This window comes from Condylura cristata, unplaced genomic scaffold, assembly GCF_000260355.1.
Source record: "Condylura cristata isolate star-nosed mole 26May11 unplaced genomic scaffold, ConCri1.0 scaffold00016, whole genome shotgun sequence".
Classification (NCBI taxonomy): Eukaryota; Metazoa; Chordata; class Mammalia; order Eulipotyphla; family Talpidae; genus Condylura; species Condylura cristata.
The window spans coordinates 2,138,713-2,159,335 of NW_004567117.1; the positions used below are offsets into that span (position 1 = coordinate 2,138,713).

Sequence of the window (20,623 nt, forward strand, 5' to 3'; positions counted from 1 at the left end):
AATATTGTAACATTTCTACTTAGGAAGCAAAAAATCCTATAAAAAGGTAGAAAATATCCCTTACATACTTCCACAATGCACTATTTCCACATTTAGTTTTTTGTCTTTATACATCTGTGGTCTAAAGGACACCAAAGACAGAATGTTTTAAAGAGAAGGGTAACCTAAAATGTCTCGAACTGCACACCAGATGTGAGACACTTGAACTAAATGCAATGGGTATGCATTCGAGTTCTATTTTTTCAATGGAGTGCGTTTGACTCTTACAACTCATGCCTTCATTTCACAAAGTTCCTGAGTTCAAGACTTGGGGATGAGAATTGTGTGGTAAATGTAATACATTTATAATATTCCATAAAGCAGAGGCATTCACTTTTCTTGGAGTTTCTTCTCACCGAAGGTTCTACACTTCGGGACACAGAGGTGCTCACTGAGCTTCCCTAGCAACATTTTACAGGAGAGGCATTCTGGCAGATTTCTTTACCCAGAAAGCTGCTTTGGATATGATTGGCTATGTTCTAAATATAATAACTCTTAGCCAGGATTAATGTCTGGAAAGGAATATTTAATAGTATATCTTAGTGTATTGCAGGAGGAAGAAAATGTACTTTTAGAGTTGCTAGGGGTTCAAAGAGAATCCAAAGCTCACTGAATTTCAACATATACCAAATATGCAAAATTTTGCAAATTTTTCAATTTGTTTACGTGAAATAAGAAAACAAACACAGAACTGCATTCACCATAGTTCCTGCTCCAATACTCATTCCGGTGCTTCCCCTCTCATCATACTTGTGTGTCCATCACAATGTCACCTCCCAGCAGGCGCCACCCTCTCCCGCAGGTCCTTAAGGGCAGCTGACTAAAAATGATGCTATGAGGGGCACCTTCTTGAGCAAGGGTGAAGAAGAAGATCTGAGGACACAGAGTAGGGAGATGAAAAGAGTTTTCTGAGAGGCAGTGCTCGAGGGCAATCTTCCAACCGCAGACCAAAGGCTCTGATTGTTCAGCTCCCACAGGTGTCAGAGGGAGAGCCTTAAGGAGAAACGGACCCTCCCCTTTACGTTTGCCGCACACTGAGTTTCTTATTTTAAAAGTGATCTCAGGTATCATTAATTGAGGATAATGAAAAATTTCCTTTTATGGAAAAATGATCTATTAAGTCTTGTCAGTTTTAGAAGGTATATTTAGTTACTGCATGCATCTCAGCAGAGCGTCAGAGTGCAAATGATTCTTTCTTAGCAATTATTGCCTGACTCAGACAGCTGGTATGAGGAATCTTTCATTCCTTCTTCATAGAAACAATGCATAACTTAGATTCACATTAATAGCAAACAGAATAGGAAATATTAATAGCATGCCATGTTCTTAGTTGTTGTCACGTGAATAAAACTGTTAGCTTAGATTTTCTGAAGCTAATATAATAATGAAGTTCTATTTCAAAGGTAGATTTTTTTTGTGAGTATCATGGATACTAGTGCTTATGTGATCAATGTAATAAAGATGTAATTCTGACTGCACCATTCTAAGGAAGATTTTCCTTTCTTTTTTGAATGCTTTCTTTTATATGAAATTGTAAAAAAGGCAGCTATTTCACACCCTAAATCTTATTTTGTGTTATTTAAATTTCCTTTATTTTTTAAAGATTTTATTTATTTATGCATACAGAACTGGGATACAGGCCAGAGGTGTGTGTGTGTTGCGGGGAGGGGGGAAGATTATTCACCAAGAAAGAGTGGGGAGCAGAAGAGGTAGATAGATGAAGTATACTGCTGAGGGAAGCAGTGGGTGGGTCAGGAAAGGTCTGCTGCACCATGTGGGTCACCCCCCAGGGTGGGGATCGGACTTGCACTGAAGCTGCCCAGCTTTGCAGTGTTATGCTCCAACCCGCTGTGCCACCAGGGAGGACCCTAAATTTCCTTTTTTATTGGGATATTGATATGTGACATCATTTTTGTTTCAATTGTACATGATTTGGTATTTGTTTATTGTGACTGAGGAGGTTAGGTGGCTGCTGGTATCAGTACAGTTTTCATTCTTTTTTATGGTTGAATAATATTCCATTGAAACAGACTACATTTTGTTTTTCTGTTCATTATATGATGGTCATTTGCATTGTTTACATTTTCTGATTATTTGGAATAAAGCTACTATGAATAGATATTATGCCTTTATCTGAGTTGTACACATAAATTTTTTTTTTTGTTTTACACAGAAGAATGGCAGAAAAGAATAGTTATGATTGATTGGATTGTCAGAAAAGTCATAATATTTTCTTTCTATTTTTCAAGCAAAAAATGCATCATGACATTTCCACAAAAAGACATTCTATTTATAAAGTATTTTTTGAGTACCTACAATGTGCCAAGCATTGTGCCAGGCACAGTGGTAAACAATAATTCCAGACTACATTTTGTTTTTCTGTTCATTATATTTAAAAGCTTTAATAGACTCAGTTTTTCATCCACTAAATATTTAATGAGTTGTTACTATGTGTGAAGAACAACTCAATATCTTATGTAATAACTTATAAAATGACTTATTCTTATATGTCATTATATCTCAATAAGGCTGGGAAATCAGAAGTTTTATATTGAATATTCTCAGCAATGTAGCTATAGTATCATCAATACAGTTGAAGCACACAGATGAGACAGCATTTACTTTATAGGGTGAGGAGTACTGAGCAGCTACAAATCTTGAATGGTCTCTCTCTCTCTCTGCCTGTCTGTCTCAACTTGGTATTAAATACAAAAATACGAAGTCCCTGAAATTAGACAGATTCAAATGATCAGCAGTCTCCAGATTATACACAGACATAGCCAAGATGAAATTTAGCTAGTTCGTTGCAACAGGGAATCTCAATTTAAAGTGCACTGAAGGCGTACAATTCCATGGTGTTTGATGGTCACAGTTGTGCAATCATTTCCATAATCTCTTTTAGAATATGTTAATCACTCCATTAAGAAACCCTATACTCATCAGTCAGTCAGTCAGTCACTCCTCATCTCACTCCTGGTCACCTCGTTCAGCCCTATGTAATCTACTTTCTGTTTCTATTGAAATACCTGTTCTGAACATTTCCTATAAAAGGAATCATACAATACATGGCCTTTTTTTTTTTTTATGTCTAACTTTACTTAGCACAATGTTTCTAAGGTTCATCCACATTGTAGCAAGTGTAAATGCTTCCTTTCTTTCATAAGTTAAACAACACCTCATTGTTTAGACAAACATTTTGTTTGTCCATTCATCAGTTAATGGCTCTTTAGGTAGTTTCCATTTTTTACTATTATGAATAACACTTCCCTGAACATTTGTCTTGAAGCTTTTGTGCAGCTGTATGTTTTCATTTCTCTTGAGTATAAACCTAAGTGTGGAATCACTGGGCCATATGGTAACTCTATGATGAATTTCGTGAGGAATTGTCAGTTTTCTAAAGTGGATATGCCATTCTGCACCAGCAGCATATGAGGGTTCCAATTACTCCGCATAGTTGCCGACATTTATTTTTAATTTGATTTTTCGATTACAATCATCCTATTGGGAATGAGTGACATCTCACTAGGGTTTTTCCTAATTTCTTAGTATCTGTATATTTTGAGCATCTTCTCATGAGTTTATAGCCATTTATATAATTTTGTTTATTGAAAAGTTTTCTCTGAACTGTCTTTTCATTTTCCTAAACCTTGAGGATCTCTGTAAAAAAGCAATTGTTTTGACTTTTATTTAAAAACTATTTTTAGGTGCAGCAGACCTCTCCGATCTTGCCCGCTGCTCCCCTCAGCAGAGTAATTCGTCGATCTGCTTGTTCTGCTCCCCACTCTGTCTCTAGCGAATCCTCTCACTGCCCCTGTACTTCTGGCCTGTACCCCAGTTTTGTGCACATAAATAAATAAAATAAAAAAAAAAGGAAATCTTTAAAAAAAAAAACTATGTTTAATTTGTGAACTGAATGGATGGAAAATTGATGAGAAGGTCTTCAGAATCTGAGAAAAAGGGTACCCTATGACACTCCACTAATTATTTGAGCATAGAGCCAGACCTCACATCTGTTAACTTACCACCTGACATTGCCTCCTGGTACATATTTGATGGTGAAAATAATTCTTGTTGAACGTTAACTGAAAGTATTCTTAACATTTTTAGGTTTAGAATTAAAATCTGGAAAATCAAGTAACAATCTGGCATGGTGTAGTCCTGTGTAATTTTTGGTGCTTTTGTTTCCCCCTCTGTAATATAGAGATGATACACTCAGGGTTAGCTGAGGATGCTCCCACACTATAAGTTTCTACAACTATGAGCTATTTTGCAGCCACGTGTTGAAGCTAAGAAATATAGAACATATCTCTTAAATTATTCTGAAGCTGTACATCTAATTAATAGTAGTACTTAGTGATTTTCCATCTGAGTCCCTAGGTCTTTCGCTAATGTTTTGAAGAATTCAGCAAATAGTTACTACTATTGCTTTCTGTGGGTATCACAGAAAACAAGGCGAGATGCTTGAATTGCTTTCAAACCCAGGAACACAAAAGAGAAAGAATGTATCTGGTTTTCTCCTTGAGGTTTTATTCACAGACAGAAGAGGCTGGACCTTCTCAGCAGGTGACCCACCCTGAGCTGAGCCCCAAGGCCAGTAGAGACAAGAGTCTGCAGATGCAGAGGTGAGGCACCCACCAAGAGATTCAGAACTCATTACCTGGACAAGGCTGCTTTGACGTCTCTCTACGAACTGCCTTGTAACTAGCTAGCCATATTTTTTTTGCCTCTCACTTGATTTTTCAGCCAATGAAATTTAAATCTTTTGTTCTTACCTCCAGTCTCTCAAAACTTATATAATCCTCATTGCCTTTCTTAACAGAGGGTTTTGGTTTCACTCCTGTGTCCTTGCCAATTGATTCTCAATAAAGCTTCTTTCTTTTCTAAAAACCTGATGCCCTGGAAATCTGACCTCTGCTCTTTGAATTAGGAGACATAGATCAGTAATATCAACCATGTGTCAACTTGTGCTGCTACCTTATCTTCCATTTTACTATGAAAAATGTCAAACATACAATACACTTGAAATAAGTATGCAGTCAATGCTGAGTACTCACCATCTAGGTTCTGCTACCCCTCTTTTGTTTGATGCATTTCCTAGAAAGGGCAGATGCCAACCAGTACGCCACCTCCTAAACACTTTAGCATACAGATCTTTCTCTAGAAATCAATTGTTCACAATCTTTATTAAAACTTGGATCCAAAGAAACATGTATCTTAAAGAGTGCATTTGCTGTGTTTTGATGACTGCATTCCCTGTGTAATCCAAACTCTTTTATTTTTTAGGTCCAGGGAAGCCCAGGGGGAAGTAAAGGACCACCCCAGGGCAGAAACTTAAAGACCCAGAACCTGCTCAGTGACTGAGCATCACCCTACAAGAACAGGAAAAAGGGCCTGAAAAAGTCAGTAGTGGAAAAACAGGGAAAACAACTCCGAATAGGGCAAAGTGCCCCACTAAGGTGGTCCACTCCATAGCTATATAAAAAGCCTGCTTCTCTCCAGTACCATTGCAATACCTGCCATACACATGGGTGGGTACTGCCTGAGAGCACAATAAACTTCGTTCTTTGACTTTCGCTCTTGTCTCTCTGTCTTTCTCACTCGCCAAACCTTTCACTATCAAGATAGTAAGCATGTCTTCAACTTCTTGCAGAAGTACTACTGCTGTTTGGAAGGAAGGTGACAGCACTGCACTGTCCATTTAGATGACACAGCATGTCCCCCAAGCCAGAGGGCACAGCACCCCACTTCTTCAAGGCCGGTTAAGTGTGGACTCCCCGTGCTCCTGTCCCATCATCCCATCATAGACAGTCTTTGTGCTTCCGAAAATTTAAGGATTGATTTGACTTCATATTTACAATGAGGAATGTGAGGAGTTGTTAGAATCAAGCTTAAAAGAAAGCTCCTTATGGGCCCTCCTTGGTGGCGCAGTGGGTTAAAGCACAGCACTAGGAAGCTAAAGCCACTTTCGCGTGAGTTCGATCCCCTCTTTGGTGGTGATACACCTGGCATGACAGACCTCTCCTGACCTACCCTCTGCTCCCCTCAGCAGTGTACTTTGTCAGTTTGCTTGTTCTGCTCCCCACTCTGTTTTTGGTGAATCCTCTCACCGCCCCTGCACCTCTAGCCTGTATCCCAGCTCTATATGCATAAATAAATAAATCTTTAAAAAAATTAATAAAAGAAAGTGCCTCACACTTTTCCTTTTCATATTACTCCTTTTCTGAATAATTTAACTTAAAATGTTTCTTGTGATTATTAGGTAAACCTAAATCTTTTGGTGGTCATTTATTATTCTGCTACATACACCAGAATCAGCTATAGTGTGTTGTATCATATAAGACACTTTTGATGTAGGTACTGATACAGAATTATCTTATAAGCAGATGACATATAGTATTGATAGATGCCGTAGTATAAATGTATTTTCTCTTCCTTATGTTTTTCAATAACATTTTCTTTGTTCTACTTTAATTTATTGTAAGACACTGATATCTACTACTTATAACATGCAAACAGTGCTAACTGACTGTTTTTGTTACATATAAGGCTTCCGGTCACTAGCAAGCTATCAGTAATTAAGCTTTTGGATATCCAGAAAGTTACATATAGATTTCTGCCTGGGGAGGAGGGTCAGGGCCCTTCATACTCACATAACTTAAGGGCCAGTGCTATTTCCACTGACTCTCCCCAACAGAGAAATTGGATGTTGAGTCTAGTAAAAGAATCAACTTTTGATAAGTATTGAATTTCAATCTGTGTTTATCAACTGGTCACACAGATCTTAATAAGTAAATACGTCAAAATCTAAAATAAATTCATTCTGATAAAACACAAGTTTGGTGTGATATATTTATTCTAGTCAAACATCACTTGAGCAGTATTTGATGTAAATCACCGTTGGTCCTGCAGCTATAAATTTTGCTTCCCACTGGGCCCTAGGGAGTCAGCGTTCCTTGGCACCAACTGAGTGCCACAAAGGGAAGCTAGAGGTGCACTGGGCCCTTCACACTCAGTGGCCCAGCGCAGGCACTCTGCAGCTTCATTACCGGCACCCACATGGGACTCTATTTGTCAAAAGGTTCTATTTCAAAGGAATAAATGGAAAAATACAGCCCCAACAAGTAGTTCCATCATCATTATTATTGCTATTTCACTATACATGGTTCAAGGACACAATGATCACAACCTTCAAAATAAGTGTAACAGTATTTACTGCAAGAGAAATGTCATCAGAATCCAGCATGATATGATGGAAGGGACGAGGACTACTTGGGCCCCTCCCTCTCGGCCCCAGAGTCCCTTCTTTTTTTTTTAAAGATTTATTTATTTGTGCATACAGAACTGGGGTACAGGCCAGAGGTGCCAGGGTGGCGAGAGGCTTCACCAGAGACAGAGTGGGGAGCAGAACAGGCAGATGGACGAAGTACACTGCTGAGGGGAGCAGCGGGCGGGTCAGGAAAGGTCTGCCGCGCCATGTGGATCTCCTCCGGGGCAGGCAGGAATCGAACTCATGAGGAAGCAGCTTTAGATTCTCAGTGCTGTGCTTTAACCCGCTGCGCCACCAGGGAGGGCCCCCAGAGTCCCTTCTTTAACAGAAAGCCCAAGGAATACTGAAATGATGATTGGGGTCTACCAGGGCTCTCCACTCATGGAAGCAACTTTTCTGAGAGAGAAACAATCTATTTATATCAATATCAATATATAAATAAATAGATTTGTCTCTGTATCCAATTACTGGCACAGAGCTCCTGGAAACTTTGGAATTACTGGGTGACATGTGCGCCCACTGTCCTAATGAGATGACTGATTGGGCTCGTGGATGGTTGCTTGTTGCCAGAAAGACCAAATCCTTACAATCATGTAACTATCAGAGCCTCACTCTCATTCTCCAGGAAGGTGAGAGAGGCTAGCTATCGAGTTCATGACTGATTGTGCCCATGTGAAGATGCCTCCACAAATCCCAAAAGTATAGTTTGAAGCACTTTCAGGTTGGTGAACACAGCTACCTGCTGGGAGGGCGACTCGCGCCAATACTGCAGGATCAGGAGCTGGAGCTCAGGACCCTTCTATATCTCTTCATCTTACTGTTCACCTGTATCCTTGACCACGGCCTTTGACACATACTAAACTGATAAATGTAAGTCAATGTTCACCTGAGTTCTGTGAGCTGTTCTAGCAAATAAATATATCACGCCCTGTGGGCCTCTGATTTGAAGCCAAGTGGGACAGAAGCTGTAAGTAACCTGAGCACCTACTGCTTTCTAATGATATCTAAAATGGTGGGCAGTCTTCTGAGACTTAGCTCCTTGGGGTCTGAAGCTATCCCCAGTTAGACAGTGTCAGAACTGAGTTCAGTTGTAGGGCACCCTGCTGGTCCCGTAGAGAATGGCTTGGTGTGGAGAGTGGCCTCCCGGCCTTCCCCAATCTGGAGGCAGCAGTGTTGGGAGTGGTCATATCAGAGCAGAGGAGAGCTGCACGGGGGAAAGCAGCCTTCCTATTCATACAGGAACACTGAGCCTGCTCAAAAGCTTCTTTTCAAGGGAAGGGCTTCTGAGTACAGCCACGATAGCCAGGAGCTGATCAATTATAGGGAGTATCTGGCCAACCTACTTTGTCCCCAAATTTATCCTTTGTATCTAAGGAAATGGCTGTACTGTCTATAGCTAGGAACATTTCTAATTCTGCAGGTGTGCAGTGACCTGAAATAAATTTGTCTAGAATAAAGGTTGCAGTGAGTGTTAAAAGGAAAGTGTACGTGTACCCAGGTAGTCGATTACCTGTTTAATAAATTGAACAGTATGTACGAACATGCACATTTTCAGCGATCATCTCTTTTGTTTTAATATGACCTGCAAAAATCACCTTTGAGATTGAGACTTCAGTTTTGCTCATTGTTTCCAGATTGTCCTGAAAGCTTAGATTTCAGAACCTGAAGTCACCAGAGCCAAGCGCCAGTCAGAAAGGGAGTTGCGTTTCCTGACAGGCCTATAGGGGGCACAGCAGAAAAACACTGAGTATCCTCATTGCTCTTTCATTTCTTCTGGGATGTTTCCTTTCGTTTAGAAAATTCTAACACTGATTATTCAAATAGATATATTCCTAAACGGTGTTGATCAGGTCAACATCAGTACAAATCAGAAGGACCTCTGTGCTGTAACTTCAAGTGACATTAAGCAAAGTCTGATTTTGTAAACCTGTTCTAGAGATCCAATTTTCTCTTTCCCTAAATAGCTGTTTCCATGGCTACATAATCACTTATTATTAGGACTTACAGGAAATGCATTTAGGAGGAAAATGCAGAAGACAGTTTCTTAGTTTTCACAGTGGGAATGAGGAACTCTGTATATGAAAAATAACCTACGGTCATTTACACAGCTTGTTTGATGCTTCCAAGATGCTCATTTGTACCAAAAGTACACTACTTACAGCACATTCCCCAGACTCTTCTAGCCATTGTCTGTCCTGGACATTCAGCCTAAGCATGTCTCTTCTGCCTTCCTGCTACCCTGCCTCACCACAGCCTCTGCTCAGGGACCTGGACATGGGCCGGGGCTGAGGACAAGGCGGGGCGAGGGGAAGGCTACTCAGCCACTGGCTACACTCATCTCCCCTGCTTCCTGTGTGATCTGACCTACAGGTGACAAAGTGGACCTGCCCGTCAGAAGCAAGGGATGGAAGTGGAAACGCAGACAGCCGGGACAGAGAGCTGGCTCCTGGGAGCTCTGACTCGATTCTGACTGCCAGAGGGACCCAGAACAAACTGCCCTTTCTTGAAGTAGCCTGAGCCAGGTCCCACTTCATGCATGCCCAAGAATATGCACAGCTCTTGGCAGACTTTCCCCCTTGCGTAGGACAGTGCTTTGTCATTTGGGAGTTCCCATGCAGTGTTTGCAGACTGGGGAACATGGTGCAGTGATATTAATGCCTTTGTGACTGCTGATGGTTTTATAAATGCATCTGTAGAATTTTAGACTTTAATGTGTTGCTGAGAAAGAAGCTTTTCTGCTTGCACTCAGTCCTCACTGACACTACCTGACCACCCCCCCCCCAACTCTCTGTGCTCCCCGCTCTTCTGGCCTTAGATCTTTCCTCCCCCTGTAGTCTTTATTAAATTAAATTATAAAATTGAGATCTAATTCACATAACATATAACTTCACATAACAGAAAAGTATCCATTTTGAAGTATAAAATTAAATGGGTTTGGGAGTATTCACAGGGTTGAACATTTCCAATATTCCTGTCAGAAACCCCATACCCATTACCAGTCATTCTCAGCTCTCCTTCTCCCAAGACCCTCACAACCACGCATCTGCTTTCTGGCTCTATGAGTTTACCTATTCTGGGTACTTCATAGAAATGCAATCAGATAATACACGGCCTTTTTGTCAGGATTTCTGACTTAGCAAAATATTTTCAAGGTTCATTCATGTGCAGTCTGTGTCAGGCCTTATTCCTCTTTACTCACAAACAGTGGTGTATCTCATTATATTTATCCATTCACTATCTGAGGCATATTTGAGTTCTTTGTAGTTTTTGGCACTGGGGGTCATGTTATTACTGACATTCATGTGCACATTTTGTGTGAGTTTGTCTTTTTAATTCCATTCTGTATTTATCTAGAATGGAATTGCTAGATACCTCTAAGCTTAAACTTTTGAGATACCCCTCTCTGCTCAGCCTCATCAAGTCCGCAGAAATACCTTCTCCCCAGAAAATGCCCGGGATTTCTGCCATGGAAGTAATTATTTTACCAGAGCTTAGAATTAGTGCCTTCACAAGAATTAAGGTTCAAGATGCAATACTATTGTGCACGGTAACAGAGGAACTTAGAAGCACACTGAATATAAATCCTAGCTTTTCCTACAGAAATTTAGAAGCAGGGAAAAAATAGAATATGTCAGAATACTGAAATCCATAAGGGGAAGGAGGGAGACTCACCCAGAGTGAGTTTGGGGTGGGGGTGTGCATTTTAAAGGGACGGAGCTAGCTTCTCCTGACAGGACCACAGTGGATAAAGGTCTCCTGCTTTGCTAGTTCATTTACTTCTAACACCACATACTGAACACTGACTTCATACAAGAACACTTACCCAAAAGCTAGGCATTAAAGGGTAAGACTTATTCCATGAAGAATTAAAAATCCAGTGGACTGGACAGGTGTACACATACTGTAGTCTGAGTTCTTTACTGACACTCTGTTCCTCTATTGCCTTGACACTGAAATTTCTTTCTTGTATGAAGGGATGTTAATAGATGGCAGCAGCTTGTGGTCTTTTTTTTTTTTTTTAAAGATTTATTTATTTGTACATACAGAACTGGGGTACAGGCTGGAGGCTCAGGGGCAGTGAGAGGCTTCATCAGAGACAGAGTGGGGAACAGAACAGGCAGATTGGCCAAGTACACTGTTGAGGGGAGCAGCGGGTGGGTTAGGAGAGGTCTGCCACACCATGTGGTCACCTCCGGGGCAGGTGGGGATCGAACTCATGCGGAAGTGGCTTTAGATTCTCAGTGCTGTGCTTTAACCCGCTGCGCCACCAGGGAGGGCCAGCTTGTGGTCTTTTAACATCTTGTTGGGCAACATAAAAAATCTGGCAGCTGTATATTGGCCTAACAAAATTTTTTGAATGCTATTTTTAAAAAATTTCTTTAAAATTAAAAAAAAATTAAATACAAAAAAAAAAAAAGCTATTTAAGATTCCTCTCCACCCCAATCTCAAAATCTGAGGTGGAGGGAGAATAAGATGCAGATTATTGATCCAACTTGATCTCCATGTGTATCAAAGTGGATAATACAAAGTTGGGAAAATTATGAAGTTAGTTAAAAAATGAGGTCTAGAGGGGGGTACTGATTTCTGTAATTCTGCCAGGCCAGAGTTAAGGAAGCATAAGCAAAGGTCCTTCCTATTCCTGTCAGTCCTGGAGTCAAGAACTCCAGGCTGCAGAGTCTCACTGATCAGGCAGTTTGTATCTGAGGCTCCCTTAATTTGAAGGGGACAGAAAGAAGTAGATTGTGGCTGTGCTCCTGATCGTGCTGGGAAACTCTGATCTTTATGCCTCAGTTTACCATCTGGACATTGGTTTCCACATGGGTGATGAAGCAGCAATAGTTTATGTAGGGATTACTCTGTGCCTGGCATTCTTTGAGAATTTTGGATATCTTCCTAATCCTGTAATAATGGTATGAGACTAGAGCCCGTAATTCTCCCATTAAAGTAATTTGCCCAAACATTTATAGAATGGTCGATGGTAAAGTTAAGACCTGAATCCTGACTACCTGTCAAATGCCACCCCACTTCTTCTTTTAAAAACTCTTATATTTGCATATCCTTTTAAAATTAAGTCATTAATTCTATCACTGTGGAGATAGGTTGTCTTCTGTTTCTCTTTTTAAGAAAGAAAAATTCCTATGGTGACATCATAGCAAAGGTGTCTTTGCTCAAGAAATACTGGCAAAGGACATCCATGCCAACTTTAAATACAAATTGATATGAATTTTAATACTGTGCACCATGCCATTAATTCTAATTATTAGCATTTTTTTTCTGTTTGTCCTTCCCATTTCTAAAATGTTGTGATTTAACATATAATCTGTCACGGGTTTTAAATGATAAGGAAATGACATGACAGAGAAAAATAAGTGAGAGTAGTGGGAAAGATAAAGGTTCTTCAGCAATATGGTGGTCCTCCCAGAACCTTCTGCCAGGAACCTTTCCTATACCTGCCAACAAGTCTGAGCTGTGCAGTGAAAGTCAGTGTACATAGTGAATGATCTGAGAGGAAGTTAACGGGATGTATCACAGACTCAAATAAACTAATGGTCACAGCCAACTTCAATAGGGATGTTTAAGTGGAGCAACTGTTAAAGCAGGAAACAGGAACTTTTACATAATTTTCTACATAATTAGAACTTTTTCTTAATAAATAGTTTCTTCTCTATGTATCATTTTTGCATCTATAATGGAGGCTCACTAATGCATCCATTGGTCATTTTGGGGTGTCTGGAGCAAGTCTATGCTCCATCTTGTGGTACTAGACCCTGCCATACAGAGGACCATGCTCTTCTCACCACAGGCCTGAGGATGTGTGGACAAGAAGATTAAATAAAAGCTTATAACATTACTGGTCATTTCCCACTTTGGCCCAGAGGGCTAGTTCCCTCCATCTTTCAGAGGATGGATGGCCTCTGGGCCAAAGTGGGAAATGACCAGAAATGTGGCTTTTTTGCCACCTACTTCTTGGATATGATTTTAGGCTCCTCCTCCTGAAGCTGACTTCTAAAGGTTGAACTTTCTCAGGTCTAGTATCTCTCCTTTCTCAACACTCATACTGTTGCTCATGCAGTTCCAAGATTCTGTACAACACAGGATGGGGGTGATAACAGTATCACCTTATGAACAGTCTCTCTTCCAAGGTTTGGATTCCTATAACAGCTCTCTCCACATATAGATGTCTTGGGCATCTCAAATTCAAACACCTCCAATTCAGAGCTTGATTCCTTCCTTGGCTTCCCACAAACAACATGTCTGGGTTTTCTATTTCAGTAAAGCACACCACAGCCTACCCGGCTGTCATCCTAGACAGAACACCTAGCTCTGTCCTTTTGACTCCCAGAGTTCACCTCCACGGCCACCACCTGACCCAGGACATATCACTGGGGTTGCTGCCTCTTTTGATTCCCCATGAAGCAGCCAAAATGACCCTGAGATGGCCTTCAGTGTGTGGGAGAGGATGACCTCCATTACCTCTCTTACTTCTTTATGGTCACTTGTATTACCCATCTATACCTAGACCAGCTTCCACGTGAGTGCTGGGGAGATGCCCAGCAATGTCCCCTCCACCTAGTGCCCCCCACCGCCCTTCCATGCATGTCATGGGGCTCTCTCTCAGTGCCTGCCCATCTGTTAGGTGATGGTGCCTGGACTCCTAAGGATGAGGACGGGCTGCTGTCACACACACTCTCCCTGAAATCAGTGAATACTGCTAGCTGGTTCCAAATAGTGTGAATTCCTAGATTACATGCTCATCGATTTCTTCTATTAGTATGAATGTTTAATTTACAGATTTAAAATGTAAAAGCGTTCCTTTCTTGTTGCCCAACGAGTTACATGCAGTTAAACAGATTTTCTTGTTATCAAAATAGTAAACATATGTAATATTTCTTGATTCTCACTTTCTAGAGTACCAATTATTCTCTAATAGTAAAGGAAAGAATTTAAAATAGTTAAAGAAAATAAGAAAATAAGCATTTCAGGGAAAACAATGAGTCAGTCTGGGACCAGGAAACACATGGGTAAGATCATTAATTCTAGGACTTCAAAACAGCAACAGACAAAGGATTAAGACTGCTCATTACCAATGCAGGGCGGTCAGCACAGTAGTAACTGATTTACTAGAAAGCAATGTTATCTAACTAAACGCTACTACATTTCCGTCTGTCCAGAAAGAATTCCCACCACCCTTACCCAGTTTGAGCAACTTGCCAGTATGTGAAGAATCCGAACCGTGACCAGTTTTTCATCTACAATCTCACCAACTTCATTATGAACTAAATCTCCACCTAGGAGGGAGGAGCTGAGCCTTGTGTTCTGAATATGTGAAGCTTGTGGAAACACAAACAGCCTCTGCGCACACGCACACGATCGACATTGCCTGTCGCCTCCAGCCCAGTCACTAAAGATGCCGTGTCTAACTTTTGTCCTCCTTTCTTTTAGAAGTCGCTTCATGGTTAATGAATGCTAAGTGAAGTAAGTCAGCAGGAGAAAGATAAACACTGGGTGGTGTCACTGTCTATGGAATATAAAGTACTAAACTAAGAGACAGATAAAGACAAGCTTGAAAACTAGTTCCTGAAACTAACTACTGAACTGAAGTATTCAGAGGGGGAGGGGGCAGGGTGAGATCAAAGAGGGAAGGCACTGATGGTGTCTGGTGGGGCACTATGGGGAAATCTGTGGTGGGTACACTATGGTGCCAATACCTAATGGGGGTCCAAATATTACCTCAATTGAAAATAAATTATCTTAAAAAAAAGAAAAGGAAAATTAAATCTCAAGACATACAGGAATAAAGAGGATAAGATGCAAAATAATTTGATTAACTCCATAGTTCATTTTTTTAAAAACCAATCTAATGGCCAGTTTGGTGTTTGAAGTTTAAAAGAGTCTTTTCAAAAATACGATGTTTAGGTTAAAAAAAAAATTGAGTATGTTAACAAAAGTCAAAATTAGTATGAAAATCACACAGCAAGTTAAGTATAATAAAAATAAAGTGGAAGTAAGAAAGTAAATAACTAAATATCCCTTCACATCTTTTCTGAGGATAAGCAGTCTTTGGGAACTTAACCCCTTGTCTCCATTTCTTGCATAGGTAAGAAACTCCTCTTTCTCCAGTGAAACTTGTGTCTGGTCTACTGGTTGACACTTTCAAGTAAGGAACCCCCTTCAGTATGATAACGATTTTCTCTTCATTAATTTTTTAAATCAAATATTTACTTACTGTGTCTACTTCTACTGTGTATAGAGTGTGAACTTCTGCTATCTTAAATGAGAGCTTGGGTTTAATAGCAAAAATCTGCTATCTTAAATGAGAGCTTGGGTTTAATAGCAAGTATTATTTTAAAATTTAATTTGGGGGCTCTTGCTCCAAAATAGAAATATAATAGTGACTATCAAAGTACATTATAAAACGTGAGTATGTCTGCAGATCTACAGATAGCAAAAAATGCAGAGAACTAAATACAGTGATCATGGTAAGGAGAATTCAGTTGCTTCGGATCTTCCCTGAAACACCGACTCCTATTAGATTTTCAGTTGCCCGTCTATTCATGTTAAAACTGATTTCTGTGGTGAGATATCAATTGTTAGTTTAAGAAACCTGGTATCCTGGTGGCAGCATAACTGAGGGTACAACCCAACTTTACAGAGACCTGGACTGATCAGGAATGGACTTACTATTGGGCACAGTCGATGAGCTGGTATTCGTTTGACCTCTCAAAGCATGCCTTCACGCCTTCATCATCCCAGAGTTTCTTCACGTGATCAAAGAATTCCTAAAATTGAAGAAGCTCCAAATTAGAAAACTATCATCTTTTCATAAGTTCAAAAACAAAAAAAGAAGCTGCACACCCATGTTTTCAGGTAGCTTGTAAATTGCTTTCTTTCCTCTTTACATATAATAAAGAGCAGACATTCTGCCTTCAGCATGTTGGGAAAAGGATGCATCTGTGAACTCATCATTTAAATCAACAAGTCCAAACATAACTGAAAGTTCCTCCAAGTGAAAACTGTTAAGTCAAAAATTAATGACATTTATGAACTATAAATTCAGCTATCAGTATAATTTTAAAGTTTTTAGTGTTCAGCAACTTAACTAATGTAATTGCTACTTTTGCAATGAAAAAACCTGTTTGTTATAATGGCAAGTTATTTTTCTGATGCCTCTGAATTCTTTACGTGTCCAGGATTATGAATAGACATGGATGAGTTACAATTGGCTCAGAAGCACTGGGTATGTAAGAAAGAAATTTTTAAAATTACACATTTTGGCAGTCATCATCTGTTATTTGTTGATATCATAAAAAAATATATGAGTTAAATGTGAACTGTGGTTTTTAGCTCTCAAGACCATTAAGGAATGGTGCTTAATTTCATCCATATGACAAGCAGCGCTCATTGTAATTAGGAGTTTCCTTATCTCAAAATAAAACATGGCTTTATGAATTCACATTTCCAAAATTACCCTAGTTAAATGACTATAAGTTAGTTACTAAATATAAAAGAAGTTACATAAATGGGAAACAGCCATTTCCACCTCTGATCTGGTTCTCTGGTTACCGCTGCTAAGCAGCTGACTCAAGCCTTTGTGGTCACGTGATCACCATGGAGCTAAGCCTCTCTGTTTCTATCTTGTCTGCCTAGATTTTTGTTTCCTCTGGAATTTCCCACCGCTGTATTATCATTCCAGTTAATGTGTTTATAGGTTTCTTTAAAAAACAAAACAAAACAAAACAACTTCCTTCTAGAAGTGTATGAAGAAGACCTTGTTCTTGCCCCCCACATGACCACAGAGAAATTCTGTATTATGTAATTATCGAGCTGGCCTGGAGACAGTAATAACTCCCACGTTGTGGTGTTGATTCTGACCTTTCTGTCCAACTACTGCACTCCAGGGCAGCAGTCTCTTGAATAAAGTCTTCATTACTGTCTTTATCTGAAGCTCTGAGACAGAATTACAGAAAAGTGTTTGATACAAGAATCAAGACATGAGATTTCTGGGGTACCTAACAGTGACAGCAATAAAACAGGAATGTGGGCTCTGTGATTTAAAAATAGATGTTTTGGAGAACACCAAAGAAACAAAAGCAAAACCAATTCCTCTGTGTTTCAGCTTCCTCATTGGTAAAAAAAGGACATAGCACAAGAACATAGCTATCTCCCCAGGAATCTTTCGCTTTTTAAGGAATTCCAAAAACTTCTGGGAAAATTCCAGGGCTCCTGCTGTTGCTGCCTCTCCCAGAGTTTATTGGAGGAAAATTTCAACTTCTAAAGTGGAGAACGACTCCCCAGGCACCCAATATCCAGCTTCTACATTTATCAATACATGGCCAATGTCATACCCTTCCCACCACCTTTATTCTCTGGAAGCAGATCTCTTACACCATATTCTTTTATTTCTGAAAGATAAAGGCTTTAAAAATTCGCAACCATAATGTCACCATAAAAGCATATATAAACAAATAAAAAAAAGATTCTGTAAAATCATTAAATATTCAGTCAGCTAGTACAGTTTTATCAGGTATAATTAATTGTCCAGTCAGGCTAGAATTCTCCAACATTTTCTAAAACAACTGGGAATAAGTTAGCATGTCGCCATTAGCAACAATGGTGACTAACACTAAATAGAAATAATCTTGTAATGCGTCTATATATGCGAGAGAGAAGGATGATTCACAGTGAACTACAACCTTTTTTTGACATCTGAGAGTATATAGAAACTGAAAGCAGAAAAAGAAATTACTAAGTGACATTTCTTAACTCTTTTTTTGTATTACTGAATATGAGAATCACCTTGTGATCGTCCTATATTTAGTAACTGAAATACATGAATATTTTTGTTGCTCTCTTTCAAAGGGATTTGAGTGGTATTATAGAAAATAAAAATTATGCTGATATCAAACTTAAACCTACTCTTAAAAAGCAACTTTATAACATAATTTCGATTTTAAAATCAAAATAAAAACAAAAATTAAATACAACTCCATTTCAAATTATAGGATTTTCCTTTCTGGTACTGCTATCTCTAACTTCCTTTATCTATTAAGAATACTCAAACCTAATTTAGAATTCTGAGATGAGTTACAAATTTTCTTTGCTTTTAAATTCTCCATAACTGCTTCAAAATGGAAATGAAAGTATGACAATAAGAACCACAAATATAAAGATTCTTGCATGATTTCTCTGCTAAGATAATACAGTATCCTTCCGGTTATACTGACACTTGAGAAACATCTTGTAAAGTGATTATCATCCTGTAGTTCAGAGTCAGGGTGTGGACTACACCTCTGGTCTCAGGCAGGGCTGCTTACTCACAAATCGCTCTTCCAAAGATCAAGTGTCATTGAGTTGAATATAACTTTGTTGCTCCTTATTTAACTGCACAATATTTTGTCGCGGCTGACTTATGATAAGTATTTCTCTCTAATTTTAGTGTCAGGAACAATTGCAACTGTTTTAAAAATTTTATTATTAATTTTTAATCTGTGACTTTCCTATTGATTTTGTTTATATCACTGAGTTGCTCACATGCACCCTAAAACCATGCTTAGGGGGCAGTCTTCACTGTATGTAGGACATCACCTTCCACTCCATATGGTCCCATATGCCTTCCTCCCTGTTCCGAGTTTCATTTTCCTGTATTTTCAGTTATTTTATTATTGTGTTATAATTGTGTGAGCAGCACTAAATCCTTTCTGGAACATGTTGAACTCATAATGCATTTTTTTTTATGGGAACATAGCGAATCATGTCTACTAGTATAGACAAATGGACTTAGAAATAATCAGCTTCAGGCTAGTAGCTGTTTAAATGGAATCTTCTAAAGCTCAAGTTTTGGTTTGATTCATTTATGATACACCTACTCAATTTTATTCCTTTTTAAATAAAATGATCTAATGAGTTCTGTCATTTCTTTTTTCAGATATCTGGTGGTTATCCAGTTAAAGAATCTGCATGGGATATGTTGTGCTTGGTAATACTATGATTTTGTTATTTATATGACTATCCAGCCTCAAGATTAATTCAATACAATTCTATATAGGAGCAGCATTCAGAAACTATGCAAATAAGGCCAAGCAAACTGAGAGATAATTGGCACTCCCCAGAATCATCTTTCTACTGTAGTATGAACAATGACACCAGGTAAGCAAATAAAAAAAGAGGTTGCCCCTGGCACTTCCTGAGTGACTAGTAGGTTCTAGGTAATTTTCTAAGTCTTATACATAGGATTTTCATTTGAGTCTGAAACCTTGCCATGTAGGTGATTGAATTAACATTTTATAGATGGCAAAATGAAAATAATTAAGGATTCTTTGTATTTGCTTGAGCTTTCTTCAGAGGCAGTGGTCAATTGGACTCAAAAGCTTCCACTTTCTGGTCTACAGCAATTCTTTGTGCTCAGACCAGTGAAGACAAATGTAAACTGACAACACAAGTTATTTCTTCTCTTTAGAACAGCCTATTTTAAGTATTTCTATCTTTAATAGTATTCTGGGATATGTTTTCTATACCATATATATCCCTCCCACTTATATATTCATGTAACCACCAACACAGTCAAGTTTTAGAACAACCTTCTTTGGTGTCAAGCCTACCCTGGTCTGAGACAACTGTCTATCTGCCGCTATAGGTTTGCCTTTTCTAGATGTTTCCTATAAATGAAGCCATGGAGTCTTTTGTGTCTGGCTTCTTTCAGTTAGCATATCTATGCTAACTGAGATTTATCTATGTTTGATAACAGTTCTTTTTTCTTTTTTAAATTACTGAATTCTATTTCATTTTATGGATATACCATATTTTGTTATTTATTCACCAATTGACTGACATTGAGTTATGTTTAGATTTTGGACTATTAAAATAGTCAATCTAAGAATATCTGAGTGTGTCTTTGCACACACTTGGGTTTTCATTTCTCTTGGTCTAACACTCAGGCATGGAATTGCTAGGTGATACAGTAAGTGAATGATTAACTTAAAAAAGAACTGCTTATTTTTTTTCCAATTTGCCTTCCTTTGTCAAGAGCAATTTCCCCATAACCTTAATTATTTAATTCTAATTATTTTACTTGTGGGGTAGTGGCATGTAATTGTGATTTTAGTTGCATTTCCCTACTGACCAATGGTGCTAGACATCTTTTTATGTGATTTTTGGCTTATTTCATCTCTTCCTTTTGGAGTGTTTGTTCAAATATTTTGTCCATTGAAAAACTGGGTTACATATCTGTTTTTTTTTTAAAGAAAAGTTAAGAGGTTAAGAACAATCTGTATTTAAAATTCTTCAACTATAGGCTTTGAAAATGTCTGACAATGTAG

General features: G+C 38.9%; 1 protein-coding gene across 2 annotated transcripts in view; it reads right to left on the minus strand.

Annotated features, from left to right (window-relative positions):
* Window positions 1–20,623, minus strand: part of GNAL (guanine nucleotide binding protein (G protein), alpha activating activity polypeptide, olfactory type) — a 157,374-nt gene that overhangs the window by 24,834 nt on the left and 111,917 nt on the right. For both annotated transcript variants that reach the window (XM_004683733.2, XM_004683731.2), the window contains one exon: window positions 15,990–16,087. In XM_004683733.2, the coding sequence (XP_004683790.2) occupies window positions 15,990–16,087 (98 nt within the window). The remainder of the gene's footprint in view (window positions 1–15,989; window positions 16,088–20,623) is intronic.